The following is a 16,105-nucleotide window of genomic DNA, read 5'->3' as shown; positions in this document are numbered from 1 at the left end:
GTACACTGACTGAACTGCTGTGAAGAGAGAGATGAACACCGAGCCGAGCCAGATAATGACTCATTCACGAGTCAAGAACCGGTTGCATCGGTTTTCGAAACACCAGGGGCATGTTCAAGTTCAAAACGGTGCGCAACGTTTTGCTACGGTTTCCGTGTTGAACGTCATGTTTCCTGGAAACGGCGTGCACCGGTGTGCAACGGGGTTTGAGATGCGTTTTCAATTTGGTGGGTGTGTCAGAACTGCAGTCCAATCAGCAGCAACATGTATATAAAGCATGTGTTATTAAAGTGAACTCGCACAATGGCTTCAAGGAAAATAATGTACAAATGTGTTCGTTGCAGCTCGGTATGCAACAACTGAGGATATTAGAAGACATGTTTGTCAAAAGTTTTATATGACATTTGGTATAGAAATAAACAATGGTAATTAAGTGCTTTTCCTAAAAATGAGAAAAAAAATACAGGCTATTAAAACCGTATGAACTACAAATAAAGTCAGTATGTGAGGCTAAATAGATGTGTTTTAGTCTGAATTAGGTAAGAAACACAAAGAATGGCCTTCTCAGCTGCCATAGTTGCAACTCTTGCGTCAACAGTGTGTTCAACGCATCACCGTTTCTGTTTGAAAAACGTTGTGCAACGTTTTGTCAGTGCTGAACGCAGCCCAGTAGTTCTTTCTGACAGTTCGATTCAATAAACCGGTTGAAGTAAACAGTTCACCGGTTCTTTTGCGCTCGATATATGGCGTCATTGGCGATGACTGCAAGCCTTCGGTTCACCTGGTCTCATAACACTAGCACAGAATCAGTTCAGTTCAGACGAGCTGTGAGTCAGTCTGCTTCACGCTGAATCACACATGCGCAGTATCATCAGCTCCTCGGTTCTCGAATCAGACACGTCTGACAGAAACGGTTCTTGACTTGTGAACGAGTCATTATCTGGCTCGGCTCGGTGTTCATCTTCAGTTCTCTCTTCACAGCAGTTCAGTCAGTGTACTGTTTGAGTAAATTAATTACTCCGGGATATTGGTTTGTTTTAACTCATAGGGAGAGTCAGCCACATTGAAAAAGTTAACAGCTTAAGTAATTTGCGGATTAATGCGTATTGGAGATGCAAACAGTTTAAAACGTTTCAGTTCGATTTGGTGAACTGTTTCAAAAAGATCCGGTTACATCGAATGATTCGTTCGCGAACCAGATATGACAAACTGCTTTGTTTTGAACTGTCTTACAACAGACACGGAAGAGAAGACAATGCTGAATAAAGTGGTAGTTTTTGCTACTTTTGGACCAAAATGTATTTTCGATGCTTCAAAAAATTCTAACTGACCCTCTGATGTCACATGGACTACTTTGATGATGTTTTTCTTACCTTTCTTGACATGGACAGTATACGGTACACACAGCTTCAATGGAGGGACTGAGAGCTCTCGGACTAAATCTAAAATATCTTAAACTGTGTTCCGAAGATAAACCGAGGTCTCACGGGTTTGGAACAACATGAGGGTGAGTTATTAATGACATAATTTAGCAAATTGGGCGAACTAACCCTTAAATGAGAGAATCACTGACATGATGTCATCTGGTCCTTTTGTGGCAAGGCTGAAATGCGAAGGAAATGTTTTTGGGATTAAGTTCATTTTCATGGTGAAGAGGGACTTTGTAATTAATTGCAATTCATCTGATCACTCTTTATAACATTCAGGAGTATATGCACATTGCCATCATAAAAACTGAGGCAGCAGACTTTGTGAAAAAAAATTATATCTGTGTCATTCTCCAAAAATTTGGCCACAGCTTCGTTTCTATATTGTTACTCTTTAAGTGCTTTTTTTAACATATTGTCAATGTATTTAAATAATTAAAACATTACTTTTAAACATTGGGTATAGAAAAGAATCACCCCCACATTTTTGCTTTGCGGTATGAAATGAAGATGGACAGTTTTTGTTTTATCCTGCTGTATTTACTCAGTGCAACTTTTATATCAAAGTGAAAGATATAACACCATGTCAGAAAAAAAGAAATAAGAAAAAAAAAAAAGATTCACTTGAGGTATATACACCCTATTAATGTTACTTTCCCCTCTTTTTGTAACAGAAAAATTTGTAACATAAGATGCAAGACTGTTCAGTGGTTTGTCTGCTAATTATATTCATACTGATTTGATATTTTATATATTTTTATATGAATATGAATATTTGTTTATTGTCATTAACTTTGCATTTTTCTTTTTAATTAAAATAATTTGGATTTCATCACATTTTCCAATAAGAGCACACAAAAAGATAAATGTAAACATTAAAGGGTAAAAAAAGTCAAATAGAATACAATTCAACACTAACGAAAATGCATATGCAATCAAACCTTTAGGATTACTATATACATTAAAATTGTAATATTATTTAATGTAGTGCTACATATGCCTATACACATAAATACATTAAACACTATGCTTGACCATACTTTTTTTTTATAATCTAGTTGTGAAATTATTTGAGATTACAAATATATTTGCATCAGTTGCACCTATCGCACCATAGCGCTCCCCTCTGTGGCACTCCAGGTAAGGCCCCCAATCCTCTGTGGGTGAACAGGCAGCTTTGATACGCTGAATGACAAAAGCCAAGCAATCAGAATCAAACAGTGCATGACTGAAGAACACAATGCACCACTGGCATGCTACACAATATATAGTCTTTGAAAAAAAAAAATCTTTAAAATCCTTTATTTATTTCTTCTTCTTCTTCTTCTTATTATTATTATTATTATTTTCTCAGATAAAAACATGAAAACCCTGTTTTACCTGCCATGGGCCTCCACTTGCTTTGTATACTTTCCAGACTGCAACAATAGGGATCCAGATGAGGCAAAATGCACTTATACACCAGCCCAGAGAAATTCCCCAATCTGGATATGCAACTGAGCCATATGTGGGGGAAGTGAAAGTATACAAAGACCATACAAGAATAATCTGCAAAAATAAATAAATCATTTCAAATATGACATCATTATTAGATAGATAGATAGATAGATAGATAGATAGATAGATAGATAGATAGATAGATAGATAGATAGATAGATAGATAGATAGATAGATAGATAGATAGATAGATAGATATTATTCATATTTAGTGTACGTACAGAAAGAACCACTGGAGTGATGAAAAACCAACAAGCTCTCCACCATAACCAGAAGAGGGCGCTCTTAGTCCCAATCATCATCTCAATGTCTTTGATAAATCGATTTCCACCTGGAAATGTAAGTAGAAATTAGAAAAGAATCGACCAGTGATGGGAGACAGCAAATATAAAAATCACTGAAATTACATACTCACCATACAGGATGGATAGACCTAAGACCTCCAGTAATCCAGCGACCAGGAGAATCCATCCAGCACAAAAAGTGTCAATTAAATTCACCCAATATATTCCTGCCTATCAAAAAAAAAACACGTTTAAACATACAACTGGGATCACACTGTGAAGAATTCCCTTATTATCCTTTCATGTAATGCAATTTTATAATTGTAATTCTTTAAAGGTTGGTCGTATAAACATTAATCTATATTCATAATGGTTTGCCTACCCCAGTGACACATGGCAAGCCGAGCAAAAAGAGAACAATGCAGACTGCTGTTGTAACAATTCCTCGTCTGGACTTTAAAACTTTGGGATAGGCATCCTGGAAGCAGGTGGCGATAACCTCTGTAGATAAATCATGACTCTTGTCAAATATTTGAGTATTTTTTTTTTTTTTTCTTTCTTTTTATTATATCTAAATCTGTTTTTCTTTACCTATTCCTGCAAACTGGGAGTCCAAGCCAAGGGTAATAAGCATAACGAAGAACAGGATTGACCACAGGGGTGAAATGGGCAGCTTAGAAAGAGCATCAGGGTACGCGATGAAGGCCAATGCAAAACCTAAAAAAAAAAAAAACACTTAATAAGGTAATTGAATTTGACTCATTCTCATGTTATTCCAAACCTGTATCCTATATTTTTATTATTGTTTTTTTTTTTCTGTAATACAACCTAAAAAAGTAAGTTTGAAACAACATAAGAATGAGTACATAATGCCTGAATTGTATTTTTTTATTATTAAACTATTTCTATAATGACTCATTTGAGTAATTCTCCAAAAGACGATGATAATTTTGTACTCTTTCTCATGTCATTCTAAACCTGTATGCTGCTATTTTATATGAAATATTAGAAAAAAGTAAGTTTGAAACAACCAGAGGATTTATTTTTGTTTAAAACTATTTATTCAATGGCAAACTACACCTTTTATTATACTCCCTTTGTTTGAAAAGAACTCTTAAATGTTCTGCAATACACTCTTTTGATTACTGAAAAAATTAAAAACAACACTACGTTTACATTTGAGATCTTACCAGCATCTGCAACTTCTGACACCGGTCTCTGATAGACATGCGCCATGTGTCCAAGAATAGAAAAGATGGCAAAGCCGGCGAAGACGCTGGTGCCACAGTTTGTAACACACACTATGATGGAGTCTTGGTAGGAGTTGTTGTAAAACTTATTGTACGAGGACAGAGCCATCAAACCACCCCAGGCAACAGAGAGAGAAAAGAAGATCTGAGTAGCTGCATCCTTCCAAACCTACGGTAAAAACAGGCTGCATTAGATGTCTGATGTTAGTGTGTATTCCTGTGATTATAAACGGTAAGGTCAGACTGTTGTATTTAGATCTTTACGGACCTCAGCATCGGCCAGTTTAGTGAGGTTGGACTTTGAACCGATATAGAATTCAATGCCATCTTTTGCTCCCTCCAGAGTCGCACCACGAATCAGTAGAATAAAGAGAACGACGTACGGGAAAGTAGCTGTGAAATACACCACCTGAAACATAGCTCTTATTATGTTAAACTAAATCCAGAATGCTTTGTTCTCTTGCTGTCCCAATACGATTTATTGCATCGATACAATTTTATTTTACTGGTGAAACACTAACCTTCCCAGAGGACTTTATGCCTTTGAAGAGAGCTGCTCCGACTAGTATCCAGGCGAGCAACAGGCAAAGGGCCAGATGCCAAACCACCGGCCCCGTTTCATTCATACTGCTAGTACGCTGAAGAGCCACCTCACTGAGGACAAATAATGCAGATACAAAATGTCAAATACAATAAATGAATAAACAGAACAAAAAGAAAAATAAATAACATAAACTGACCTAAAAAAAAACGTTCATTGACATTATAATATGCTGATTTGGTGCATACTTTATTTTTTTATTTTTTTATTTTTTTGCTGCTTCCATCTTACAACTAAAGCCTTGTAAACATCAAAAGGTGACACAAACCAAGCATCCTCCCCAAGCTTCCTGTTTCAACAGGAAATACTTCAGAACAGGAAAGAAACTACACTCGACAAATTCTTAATGCTGTGCCAACCACCCCAAAACCTGACACAGACCAAAACATTAATTTAATCATGAAGAATCCAAATTGTAGAATATATTTTGTTAATTAAAATAAGAACGAAAGAAAGATAAGCAGGTGCTGTACAAAAACAAATGTCAACCTACTCCCAGTATTTCTCGCTGGGGCTCTGGCCTGCTGCAAATTCATTCTGGCAGGTTTGATTCTCAGAAGTCTCATTCAGTGATGCAGCAGTAATGTTGTTAGCTATTGAAACACAACATAAGGTGGAAACAATGATTCAGTGCTGTATTATTCTGTATCTTCATAAAGAAGTACTTTTAAACATATAAAACAATAGTTTGATCTATAAAGAACTATAGCTTAAACTCTTTTCATTTTAAGCACAGAGCTGCGAGGAGATTATTATTATTATTATTATTATTATTATTATTATTATTATTATTATTATTATTATTATTATTATTACAGGGTTAAGTGTGAAAGGAAAATTTCCCCAAGCCAGTTTATCTAAAAAATTAATTACTTCATGGTAATGTGTGACACAGAAATGGTTCTCTTTAAAAGAGAAACTGTCTACATAACAAACCTGTTGAGCTGCAGTCCTTGACACTCCAAGGGAGAGGATATTGAAAAGATGCAAACAGGTAGTAAATACTATATGCAATGATCACATTATAGTAGATTGCCACAAAAGTGCTAACCAGCATCATTGTGATTCCAACACCTACGAAAAAAAAAATATATATATATATATATATTCACATGAAAAAGATACGCTTAAAGTGTAAAAGCCAAACTTTTGTTTAAATAAGTGTGAACTTGATTTGCACATGTGAGGTTTTTAGTACCCACAAACCCCCTTAAAAATTAATGTAACAGTCCTGAGGGCAAATCTCAGTATGCAGTCTGCATGTTAACTGTGTCCGAGGACTATTTGTCCTTAACACGTCTCAAGGTTGGTTTAAAACATTTATGAATTAGCCTTCAGGCATTTACCATATTGGTGTATTTATAAGAATTTCCTCTGTTACCTTTAGATTGACCAGTGTTAAGGTTAAATATATGTTCAGTGTTACCTTGCAGTATAGGCACTGCTTTCCACACATTGATGGGGCCTTGGCTGCAGAACTGTCCAAAAGAGCTCTCCATGAAGAACAAAGGAAGGCCAGCAACAGCCAGCATGATAGTGTAGGGGATGAGGAAGGCCCCTGAAATCGTTAAAAAGATGCAGTATTCAAGTGGAGTGTAACTTTCAAAGAGAAACTTTCTTTAGAAATGATTTTGTGTCCATATAATTGAGTTATTAAGGAAAAGTTAAATATATTGTCAATTTTCTTGCCTACTTTAACATTCTTGCTCCTCTATTAAATGCATATACAAAAGTATGAATAAGACATTCATTTAACATAAGTTATTGTGAGAAATAATATTAAAAGTAATCTTACTGTACCTCCCCCATGTTTGTAAGCCAAGTAGGGAAATCTCCACACATTTCCAAGACCAACAGCATAGCCGATCATAGACAGCATGTACTCTCTTTTGCTGCTCCAGTTTCCCCTTTCAGTGTTCTCTTCTTCCTGCCCAACATGAGGATCTGGCTTGTTAGATTCATTGTTATCCTGCAAAAAAAAAAAAAGAAAGTTAATTATTCAAATCCAAATATGCCAAGAAATAAAAACTGACGTGAACATAACTGTTTACTACCTGCTCAGCTGCAACAGAGTTTTTGAATAGTACTGCCGTAATGTTGTTCAAGCTGCATTTCCTCATTCTTCAGCACAGTCTCAAGAGCGACAGGTGAAATGATGGATACACCTGACCTGACAGAGGGAACTTGAGGAAAAACTCTACACGGAAGGCTTATATAGTTCACATACACCCCTCCCCAACCCCATTCCAACATGACAAAACATCACATTTGGCGTGTTCATACACATTACAGACACTAATTATAATCTCGGTTTGCATTCACATTTACTATGTTGGAAGTATCATGAATTTCAAAATCAATATTTTTATTTTAGCTCGATTCATTGTAGAATATAATAGGATGTTTTTGTGGCTAAATTAGTGCTGTCAAACGATTAATCGGATTTAATCCACATATACATAATAAATATATACAGAACACTGTATTTATTTTGTATGCGATTAATCACTATTAATTTTTTGACAGCACAAGAATAAATATATGGTATATCTAGAATATTACACAGTGTGTGTAGCTTTTTTAACAATAGAAAGAACTGGGCTAATTTATAGGTATCGGTTATAATAATAAACTACTAGTCATTGCAAACAAAGACCACTGATAAACTACACTTTTTCTCTCAAGGGGGGGCTTCACAGTCATGTGATGTCATGTGTCATCATGACAGCATAAAAGTAACTTGTTCATGATTTAAAAATGAGTTTCAGATACAGACTTATTCATATTTATTCAGCGAGATCACTTCCATGACATTTTATCAGTAAACATTTAGCTGAGGCAGAGCTATTTAAGGAATGTTAGAAAGGCACCAGTGGAACAAAACTGGCTTTATTATTATAAAATGTTGTGCCTCTGACAGTCCTCTTAGCTAAATGTTTTTTTTTTCTCAGAATGATAGAAAAATACAATAGTAAAACCATGGGAATGTTTTATTGTCTTTCTATTGTGTGGCAGTCCTCAAATGTTATACAAGAAAATTTATCAAGACTAAAGAAAAGATTCTGGGAATTAAATGAGTCCACTTCCCGTGTTTTGTTTTGTTTTATCTCCCAGAGCATGTTAAAGTGCAGATTCCAAACCATTATTGACATTCCACAGCCTCTCAATGACTGGACACTGAGTGCTGGAGAGCAAACATAAGATCTTTGTATCAAGCCTGACGAAAGAGCAAAACCCTAAAATAATCAGTCAACTTATTAACTCAACACCCTCACCCACCCTTTTCTACAGGTTTAAACATCTCACCACCTCCATTTAAGCCTTATAAATCACTGTCATTGTGTTAAGCGCTAAATTATAGTATGGTTTTCTGATACACGGGCACCAGTTGTGAGATCATGTGCCGCAGTCTGATGTTATTGCCCAAAATAGTTTTGACTGTCATTAAAGTGCTTATCAGGTAATTACAGGTTAAGGAAACAAACAGCCCCTAAAAGGCTGTGTTTGTTTTAGAGGAAAGGGTTCAAATAAATGATACGTATGTTTGAGTCAAAAAGAGGTCATAAGGATGTTTTATTTTGTTCAGGGAGCCATGCAAGGAACGTCTCAGGTTATTTATTTGAGTTTACTATATCTCTAACAAGTCATTGGTTGTCAGAGTGAAACAGCACCTTGCTGACAAGTTTACAATGCAGAAGGTCCTGGTGATGCTGGTAAAATAAGCGAACAAACAAACAAACAAACTTTAATCTAAATTAGTCTTTAATCTCTACATTCAGAATGTTTGCGTCCTGAGTTCTGAGAAAGTAGAAATATTCCAAATGAAGACACTGATAACACTGAGTCACCTGCATTCACCACATCCAAACTGTTGCGGGATGAAAACCTCTTACACTATTACAAACTTACTGAAGTCACAATATGATGTCATAGTCCTAATTTCACAAATACACGATGACTCTCAAAAAAAAAGATGCTTTCATAAAACAAACAAACTATCAAACAAAACCCGCTATCATTAAGGTCAAAACATTTTCCAAAATCTGGGTATACTGTGAAAATAAGACTTGCAGGCTAATAACACATGACTTGCAAATTGAATTGCTTTAATACGTAACTGATTCATGGCATAAAGCCCAAAAGCCACATTTCTCACAACTGTCCGTTTTCTTTGAAGGTTACTTCCTTGATTCAGCCCTCAATCCGTCTAAATGTTCTGTGTGTATCAATACTCTATCAATTTAGACGTGCCAATATATAATTACAACTGAATAGCAATAAATTGATATTAAGTAATGATTAAGAAGCATATCTGTCAAAACTTGAGTGTTGACTTAAATCCCGCACCTCAAGTTTAGAATGTGTTCCGGTTGTATTGTAAACAATAATGTACTCTATATTGCTTATAAATGGGTAACTTGAGACATTACATTGTAATCTATGATATCAGTAACAAATTATATTAGTAACTTACTGTGTTTGTGTGAAACTGTGATTTCTATAGAAATGTTTTTTTCTGTGTAGGCATGAACCAGAGCCAATTTAGAGAAATATATGAATGTTGTCACAGAGAACTAGATAAATATGATTTGTTTATATATGTATTAAGCATTTAATACATAACACACGGACAAAAAGAGCCACAAGGTCTACAGGTATGTTTAACACCAGGACCGAAGTCATTTTTAGATCACTTGCAATACATTGCTCTTAAAACACAACCCATTCAAAGTTTTTCTCCCCCAGATGTGAATGGAAGATTATGTATTAAGAGTAAAATTAAGTTTTTCATGATGAAATCATATCAGATAACATTATTAAATGACTTAAATGTAGTCAAGTAAGATCTTTCTGTTCTCAGTTCTTCACATGTAGAATAAATACAGCATTGTTCAAACTTTTTTCCTGAAGAGACATAGACTTCCACAAACCTAAAGTGAATGAAATGTCCACCAAACTAACAGCAAATTGCAATGCTGATTTTAGCGCTAGTCATCTAACCAACAGACAAGCACACAAACAAAGCACAGAAAAGCATATTGGAATGGCTATGAGGCTTTTGAAAAAATATATATAATAATAATAATCATAAACTAGCTTCTCAGACCTTAACAGAGGATCTACATTTCCTATCTAAATCTCTCAAATTTCCTTTTTTCCCCATTTCAGTATTTGTATTTCTTTCTAAAGTCCACAGGAAACTAGATTCCTCTCATACAAAATCATAAGGCACTGTAACTTAATAAACAAAAGAGCCCCCTGCTGATTGGTAACTGCCATTACACTGCAATATCAGTAGCCAGACGAAGACACAGGGCAGCTTCAGAGGGCATGTCTCTAGCACTGATCTCATTTCCTTCCAGCCTCAAGACTCTCAGCTGGGAGAAATTCATGACATCCACCACACTGCAGAAACTGCCCAATGTAAACTCTGAAACGAACAGAAGAATTTTATAGAAGTTTTATATGCAAATTCAACATGTCTGGCATGAGAACAATCATTGGATGAGAATAGTTAAGACTTTTTCACTAAACTACTCTGTAAGAAATCATTCTTATTTTCTAATATATATATAAATATATATATATATATATATATATATATATATATATATATATATATTTAGCTTTAAAAATATCTAGCATCCTTAAACAAGATACATTTACCCAAGAAATATAATGAGTGAATATATCAATATATTATATATCAATTATTTTGTTTTTATATTATTTACAACTATAAACCTCACAAAATGGTAAACAATGCACTCTATGCAAAACAACAACAACAAATAAAGTTAGGAAGGTAGGACAATTAGTAGCCTAATTAAAATGAATTACCTAATTAAACTTAATTCAATTTAATATTAATTTCAGTCTTAATAATATAAAATTATATTCCGATGTTTTACACTTTGTCATTATCTTTATATTGCTTTTGTATTACTAATTTATATAACAAGTTTTTTTTTTTTTTTACTATTTTTAAATAGCATTATTACATTTATTATTATAAAAATTAGGTTTACATATTTTTTATAAAGTAAAAAATACAGTGTACAGTGTACAAGTCTATTATTCCATTCGTGGACTAGGATTATTTTTTACTGAAAAATAAACCTAATTATAACAAATAAGGCATAGAAAAATAATAACGTAGAAGCGCCGTACCTTTGATCTGATTGGCCTGTAGATAAAGATGTTGCAGATTAGTACTAACAACAGGGATCATCTCCAACTTGTTGAAGGCCAAATCCAGCTCCACCAGACCGCTGTTGTTAAAAGTGTTTTGAGGGATGCCTTTGTTTGTGAGATGATTGTGAGAAATACGCATATACTCTAGATTGGTGAACTGGCTGAGGAAGTTCTCTGGAACTGCTTCGATGGAGTTGGACTCTAGGTAGAGCTGGTGGAGCATCTCAGGGAGACCATTAGGAACCTTCTTGAGCTGGTTACTGCTCACATCCAGCAGAGTTAATGACTTCAGACCTTTCAGGCCACCACCAATATCCTGGAGACCGTTGTTATGAAGCAAAAGTATGGTCAGATTCTCCATGCCCTCAAAAGCGTTAGGGGGCATCTTGGTGATTTTATTGTGATTGAGACGAAGGTCACGTAGTGAGCGAGGCAGGTTGGACGGCACCTCTGTTAGGTTGTTGTTGTTCAGGTACAAGCGATCCAAGTTCACCAGTTTAGCAAACGCTTGCTTGCCCACTGAGTTAATATGATTCTCATGCAACATAACCCACACAAGGTTGGTGGCATTTCCAAAAGCGTTATCTGGAACAGAGATGATCTGATTGTGTTGCAGGTACACATACTTCATCCGGGATGGGATGTAAGGCATTTTTTTCATGTTGCGGTTTTCACAGTACATGGCAATTGGGAAGGTTGGAGGACAGTCGCACTCCTCAGGACATTCTCCTCCAGTGTTGTCGGCCTGCAGAGAGGCGTAACCACGACTGTGCAGGGAAGAAAGCCACTGGAAAGGATCTCTGTCCTGAGCCAGAGAGAACGTTAAAAGCCCCAACAGCATGAAAGTGATGAGCCACATTGTCACTGGCAAAATACTTGACACCTGCAGACTGAAAGAAAGAACACTTTAAATATTGTTAATTACTGGCAACCCTGCTGTAAAACAAGCCTTAGAAGGACTGATATTTTCTGGCTTAATTCAGGCTAGCTGCCCACCCAACTAGTTAAACTGGATGCCCTGTTGAAAATAAAAAAAAACAGCCTAAGCTATGTTTCTTGCTATAGCTGTTCTTCACGTAAAGTCTGACTGGTTTTAAAAGTTTTAGTCACTGTAAGACCAGTTAAACCAGCAATTATATCATCACCAGGCTGGGAAACCAAGTAAAATAGCCAAGACAAACCATCTTTGTTTAAGCCGATGTTTCAAGAGGATGGATAGATCGATGGCCTTCCAGACTGTTTAACTGACAAATGCCCCAAATCCATCTAAAACTAGCAACTCAGATCAGGCTGAAGGGCCATAGTCAGGTTTGATTCCAGCACATAAAGGTCTAGATAAAAAATAAAAATTGTAGATCAGAAAAAAATACATTAGTTACTTATATGATCAAACTTAAGCATAAAGCTATAGTATTTATAGTCAAATTAATTGATACAGCGTACATATTTGTCAGGTAGGAAACCCAGGCATTTAATTTATTCATATATATACAGTTACATTCAGTAACAACTGTTTGAAACAGAGGGAATAACAACCATAAGAACAACAAATGTTTAACCATATTCCTGCAAAGAAAACATTCAAAGACCAAATCTCAACAATATAGCAACACGATCTATATTCAAGCTGTGAGCTTGTTCCACTTTGTTACCAATTACAAAGAGGAAAAAATTCAACAAGTCCCCTTTGATGCAGAGATTCAAAATAAGACCAGAATAAATAAACAAATAAATAAACTTTTCACTAACATGCTGATCATCACACTTACCTGATCAACAGAGGCACTGCCTTCACTTTTTCACTGTGAGTCCTTGTAGCAATATGAAGTGGCTTTGGCAAAGAATGCAAATACCCCTTCTCCCCTACAAGTTTTTTTTTTGCCTCCACCCTCCGAAGCCCCCTCTCAAACCCTGTCCAATTACAGAAGACTTGCCTCTCTCCATACCAAGTCCATTTTCCAGCAGCATTGAGTGGCTGGTCTCGATCACTCCCAGCTATGGAACATGTTAGGGACATCTGCTTTTGCATACATCAAGCTTTTCCCAGTAAGCAGAAATCAAAAGTGCACAAGGGAGCTGTATACAACTCTACAGACTCTTCTTACCTCTGAGACACAACATGCGTGTTCCATACATATTCAACACATTCTCTCTAGATGCAGACTGACTGAATCAAGTCTAACAGCAGTGGCCAGTATTAAACAGTCTGCCATTCAATTTTTTGTGCATCATGTCTCCAGGCACTCATCGTGAGGAATGCCAGGTCCTCCATCTCCTGAGAGGTTTTTGGTTAGTGGATCTGTGGCACGCTATGGGTGCTGGATTTTGGACTGGACACAAGACACAAAGCCAAACAGCTTCATGTTCTGACAGCTCCAGGTCTGAATCTCAACCGCAGGTCTTGAGGGAGCCCCCAATTCTATTTACAGTGTGTGGATGGGTATAAGTGGGAACTGTGCAAGTTTTTTTTTTTTTTTTTACAATAACACAACACAGTGGTACTGGTATCTCCTAACAGCATGTACAGCCATATAAGCTATATCAGCTTACATTCTTTGAATATATATTTTCATACATGAGTGCTCTTTTTTAGTTTATGTCAGTCTAATTCTGTAAATTGCTTAGCTAGCTGATATAATAACTAAACGCACCTGTTTAGCTTGACATTTTGGCATTGATTGTGAAAGAAAATTCAGATTATATACATTTTAAACATCATAAGAATTCCTGACACAGTACCTCTTCATTCTGTGCACTGTTTGGATGCATAGATGACTGGATCACTTTAGCCCTGTAATATATTGTTTTCTGTATTGTAGCGGCAAATAGCCTGACTGTCTATAGAAAAAGCCTCAGGCCCAGACAGGGTCTGATCTCAAAAGGAAGGTGAACTCAGCATCAGGAAACATTTTAAATTCCTGCCACCCCTGTCCGCACTCCTGCTGATTGCCCTCCAGCCGTGAGTTAGCCTCTTTGAACTTTAGAATGATATGTGATTTGTGTTTCAACACACAGAGGTCAGGCAACAGAGGTGACCTGAATCACTGCGAAACATGCTTTCTTACATTATCTTGAGTGAGGATCTCTGTGTGTAAATGAAGACTGAAGCTATTTGTGATCAAGTAGAGCATGATCTGCTGGAATTAAGGACAGTTTATAGATGTGTGATTCTAAGGCACACTGTGCAATAATCATGCTGTAATCAGCATCTCGGCAAAGGAGAAGTGCTCACTAACTCAGATTTAGACAGAACATAAAAGTCCATCCATTGGAAACCATTATAATGAACTTATTTGATCAGAACTCATGTAGTAGTGAAGATAGTTTGAGATATAGTGCCCTCTAGGAAACAGTTTAGAGAATAGCATGCGATTTTGCAGCCAATATATATAAGTCATATTCAGAGGCAGATGATTTCGAAAAGGAATAACTGATCATAACATATGATTTAGACTTGAGTTAATCAACAGGCTCAATCAAAGTTTTTAAACATATGCATTATAGATCCATGAAACATGGCTTATTATCTTTACTTATTTACTTATAAACAGTATGACATTCATGCTTGCATGCATTAGCTCTAAAATGTAAGGAAACAGAAATATCCAGAAAACTGACCCATACTGACTCATACCCGCTCTGTAACATCTCCTCCAGCTTGCATCTCCTGTGCTATTGGCTTGGCATGACTTTGCCATGGCAGTCATGCTAACCACAAAATATCCACAAAGACTTAATTCATAATGTGCCAAGAGAGAAACAGTACACCGGACTGGTGCATGCTTATGAAAATGCAAACGCAAACCACACTGTACACATATGAGCAGTGTTTTGACTGGTTGTCAGTGTAAATAGATATTATGCTGACTGGAAATTGTATGCAAACTTGTGGAGAAAACATTGAGAAGAGTGAGGAAGTAATAGAGATGAAGGAGAAGATGAGTGTAAGAAACTATGGATGCATACTGAAAGAGATCCAGGCACTGATTATTTTAACCCTACATAATATAGAAACAAGATTTGATTCCATTGTTTCATTCCAAGCTCTGCAGTACAGTTATGTAATTAGGTGGATCCCCTATTGCATGTTAAATAAAAAAAATACATATTTATTTTCTTTATTTTATTTTTTTGCAGTCAGCCAGGTTACAAAATAAAATTCCAAAAAGCACTGGAAGTTTTCTTCATTCCCTTCTGTTTTAGATGGAAAATAAATCTGGCAGCCAGTGGCAGTCTACAGTGTTTCACGGAAGAGAATAACATAAACACCCCTTCAAAAACACTCCAGCTTAAGCTCAAAGCAATACGTTCAGAGTTAAGTCAGTTTTTTAAACTACTGCAAACTAACCTGCAAAGAAAATTCAAAGGACTCTGGGAAGGGGTTTAAACATTATTTTTGTATTTCATTTATATAATTTAAATGAACAATATATATATTTTTTATGTACTGAAATTTAATGTTTACATTTTTTAAACAATGTTAGATGTTAACATTTTGGTGGTTATACATTATATAAGTTGTAACCAAAATTATGGCTGATGATTTAAAAACTTTTTCTTGAGAATTTACAATTGAAAAAATTATTCCTTAAAGAGGTGAAATTTGAACTATCACTGTGGTCCATATTACATTTTCCATGAAAAAAGTGACGTGATGTGTACAGGTGCATCTCTAAATTATAATGTAAGTCTGGAGTCTGGAGGAAGGGTGGAGAAGTTCATAGCCCAAGTTACTTGAAGTCCAGTGTTAAGTTTCCACAGTGTGTGATGATTTGGGGTGCATGTCATCTGCTGGTGTTGGTCCATTGTGTCTTTTGAAAACCAAAGTCGCTGCACCTATTTACCAATAAA

At 35.9% G+C, this 16,105-nt stretch overlaps 2 protein-coding genes across 3 annotated transcripts in view; both read right to left on the bottom strand.

Moving 5' to 3' along the window:
• Positions 1-1,963: 1,963 nt before the first annotated feature.
• On the bottom strand, positions 1,964-7,253 carry LOC128022781 (sodium- and chloride-dependent neutral and basic amino acid transporter B(0+)-like). The gene is made up of 14 exons (XM_052610572.1): positions 7,114-7,253; positions 6,860-7,028; positions 6,486-6,617; positions 5,996-6,133; positions 5,553-5,652; positions 4,980-5,112; positions 4,727-4,867; positions 4,399-4,627; positions 3,800-3,925; positions 3,591-3,709; positions 3,340-3,439; positions 3,146-3,255; positions 2,808-2,975; positions 1,964-2,612 (listed from the first exon to the last, which is right to left on the bottom strand). The coding sequence occupies exons 1-14, from the start codon at positions 7,177-7,179 to the stop codon at positions 2,475-2,477; spliced, it is 1,869 nt and encodes a 622-aa protein (XP_052466532.1). The 5' UTR covers positions 7,180-7,253; the 3' UTR covers positions 1,964-2,474.
• A 1,364-nt stretch (positions 7,254-8,617) lies between these two features.
• LOC128022387 (fibromodulin-like) overlaps positions 8,618-16,105 on the bottom strand; it is a 57,278-nt gene continuing 49,790 nt past the window's right edge. Inside the window, exons 1-3 of one of the 2 annotated variants that reach the window (XM_052609887.1) lie at positions 13,024-13,078; positions 11,231-12,144; positions 8,618-10,490 (exon numbers count right to left, since the gene is read on the bottom strand). In XM_052609887.1, the coding sequence (XP_052465847.1) occupies positions 10,339-10,490; positions 11,231-12,113 (1,035 nt within the window). In that variant the 5' untranslated portion in view covers positions 12,114-12,144; positions 13,024-13,078 and the 3' untranslated portion in view covers positions 8,618-10,338. Of the gene's footprint in view, positions 10,491-11,230; positions 12,145-13,023; positions 13,079-16,105 lie in introns of those variants that run through there. The other variant, XM_052609886.1, reaches the window with a different exon arrangement.

This window comes from Carassius gibelio, chromosome A11, assembly GCF_023724105.1.
Source record: "Carassius gibelio isolate Cgi1373 ecotype wild population from Czech Republic chromosome A11, carGib1.2-hapl.c, whole genome shotgun sequence".
NCBI classification, from domain to species: Eukaryota; Metazoa; Chordata; class Actinopteri; order Cypriniformes; family Cyprinidae; genus Carassius; species Carassius gibelio.
This window is presented reverse-complemented; position numbering and strand designations above follow the sequence as displayed.

Coding starts and splice junctions, on each gene's coding strand:
- LOC128022781 (XM_052610572.1), bottom strand. CDS start 7,179: ATGAGGAAATGCAGCTTGAACAACATTACGGCAGTACTATTCAAAAAC. Junction 6,134..6,485: donor AGCAGTGCCTATACTGCAAG/GTAACACTGAAC, acceptor TTTTTTTCGTAG/GTGTTGGAATCACAATGATG. Junction 2,976..3,145: donor TCACTCCAGTGGTTCTTTCT/GTACGTACACTA, acceptor TTATTTTTGCAG/ATTATTCTTGTATGGTCTTT.